General features: G+C 37.9%; 1 protein-coding gene across 1 annotated transcript; it reads right to left on the bottom strand.

The window, feature by feature from the left end:
• Positions 1-1,272: 1,272 nt before the first annotated feature.
• LOC127131763 (uncharacterized) lies at positions 1,273-2,244 on the bottom strand. Its single transcript, XM_051060677.1, has one exon. The coding sequence runs from the start codon at positions 2,242-2,244 to the stop codon at positions 1,273-1,275; it is 972 nt and encodes a 323-aa protein (XP_050916634.1).
• Between the last annotated feature and the right edge of the window lie 406 nt (positions 2,245-2,650).

Raw genomic sequence — 2,650 nt, 5'->3', positions numbered from 1 at the left:
AATCTACAAAACTAACAAACCAAGTGAAACAAAAGAGGGATAATAATAATTGTAACACAACTTAAAACAAAGAATTATTGCAATGCTTGTAATATCGACACCAATCCCCGGCAACGACGCCAATTTGTTGAAAAGTATATCTTCGGCAAATATTTTTATATCGTATCCACAGAGATTGGTTGATATTACCGTCGTTCTATAATCCAAATGTTGTAAGTTTAGAAGGTAACAAGGTTGTTTTGATTGGAAAGTTATCTTGTGAGTAAATATCACTAAAAACAATAAAATGGTTTTAATCTAATAAAAAAAGCTTGGCAAGATTGGAGTTCACTATTTCAAATGTTTATGCTTCCTTATGATAACTATATATATAGATTTAAGATTATTGATGATGTTCAAGTATCCTCTCAAAGTCATTTATGTCTAAATGATATTGTGATAATCACTATATTGATCCTTAGACGATCTCTCCACCTAACTATCAATATAGCAATCTTTAATATTTAATACCAAAGAAGAGTAATGAATAAATCTATCTCTACAACTTATTCACTACTTGAAAATCTGTTTTATGTCAAGACTCAAATAATCTCTCTCGACAACTACTCAAATCTGGTTTTCAACTTAGGGCAAAAACAGTATTCAATACATCAACAATCTTTATCATATATATAAATCAAATGGAATACATAAACATATGAGAATAGCTACTACCTCCAATCTTGACAAAGGGGAGTTTAGCTCCTCATCATCATTGTTCAAAGCAGAAAGTTAAAGAAGAAAAACTCTGGTTTTCTCTCTTACAAAAAGCTCTCAATATCAATGTGTGAATGATAATAGTCTATTTTTTCAATGCCCTAGCATAATGTATTTGTTTCTAACAAAAAGGTTGACATTTCCCTAATTGGTCATTGTCATCTCAAGCAGAAAAGCAATTCCCAGACAGACATCAAAATGGCAATAAACTTTTCCTGCAAAACAGCACTTTTGACCCTCAGTCAGCTTGCTGGATTCGCAGCCTTCGCAGCGCGAACTGTTGCTTCTCCAGCTTCCTTGTTTGGCAAGCTTCCTCCAAAGTGTGGTGTTGCAATCCAAAGCCTTCTTAACCAAAAATTCTACAAAACTAACAAATATGTGAAATAACTATTCAAAACAAAATAAATTAAACCTAATTGCATTTATACAAAATAGTGAGAATAAAAGTGTGTAATTACATCAAAACTTGGTAAAAGGGACCAATAAAATGATATAAAAAGTAGTACTAATTGGTCCCTAACAGGATGCTCGATCCAACTCCTCGTTACGGAAATCTAGCTCAGAATTAGCTCCTTGTAAAGCTCCACCAACCCAAACTCTTTGTCCCTCGGCTAATCGGAGCCTTTTCTTGCTATCTTCAAATTTTTCACAGACTTGCTTACCCTTATCCTCCAAGACGTGGTTACGTTCCTTGGCGCGATTGAGTTCGACTCGTAGTTGAGTGCTTTCCAACTCGAGCTCTTTGATTTGGCTGGTAAGTTTGTCCATGTCCTCTTGTAGGATAGGCTCGGGCTCAGGCATCAACGGGAATGAAGAAGGATGAAACAGAAACGGCATCTTAACCACCCTAGTCCTATCTTTTACCCACACATAGTAGGGTTCCTTGGCTAGGATATTTTTCTTGCCCCATTCATGGCTAATACGGATTATGCTTGTCCAAGATTTTCTCACTCTTTTCACATTCGAATCAAGCGGATCCACGATATTGATGACAAATGGAATAAAATCTCTTTCCTCGGGGGGACTTGTCATGGCGTACCCTAATTGTCTCTTGAGTATAACAGGGTTGTAGTTGATGCAACCTTGTGTTCCTATCAAGGGTACGTTAGAGAACTCTCCACATCTTGCGATGACATCCTTTATATCCCATTCCCTCTTATACCATAGAATTGAGTTGGCAGAGAGAGATGCGAACCTTTGCGGCCATGTCAATTTGTTTTCGGCGAAAGGTCCACTTTGAGGCATGCGGGCCCTCATCCAAAGGTGTAACATAGGAGCGCAACAAAGGTAAGCACCTCCTTTCTTCTCATGTCTTGTATGTAAGGTATGGTAGAAATCGTCAAGTAAAAAGGGCACCGGATTTTTTGTTAAAAAGACTTCAGCTGCTAATTGATCCACAAACTTGTCCAGATTTGGGAAGAGGACAATTCCATGAATCAAAAGTGCCAAAGTTGCACTGCAAAAGTCGGGTCTTCCTTCTTTAATCATTTCCCAAGCATGGGCTTCTAGGAACTTTTAAGTTAAACCTTTGAGGGATCCTTTAACGCCCCAATTGTCCACTAACTTGTTGGTGTTGATACCCAAGATGAGTGAGAGCTCGGTCAAACAGAATCCTTCTTCCAATTTCGGGAAAGGGTTGTATTCCTTGATTGGTCGATTGAGGAGTCTCTCGAGGTCTTCCAAGGTTGGAGAGATTTGGAAGTCGGGGAAAGTGAAGCATCTTAAAGGGACGTCATAGTATTGAGACATTGTAGTGATAGCACAATAGTCAACCTTCTCGGTTATAAGATCTATGATGTTCCCAAAATTGGTTCTAAACTTGTTGTCTTTGAGAGCTACGACCTTTGAACAAAGTACCTTTAATGACCTGATGTCGGGACTCTTGAAGCGGAAA

This window comes from Lathyrus oleraceus, chromosome 3, assembly GCF_024323335.1.
Source record: "Lathyrus oleraceus cultivar Zhongwan6 chromosome 3, CAAS_Psat_ZW6_1.0, whole genome shotgun sequence".
In the NCBI taxonomy this organism is placed as follows: Eukaryota; Viridiplantae; Streptophyta; class Magnoliopsida; order Fabales; family Fabaceae; genus Lathyrus; species Lathyrus oleraceus.
This window is presented reverse-complemented; position numbering and strand designations above follow the sequence as displayed.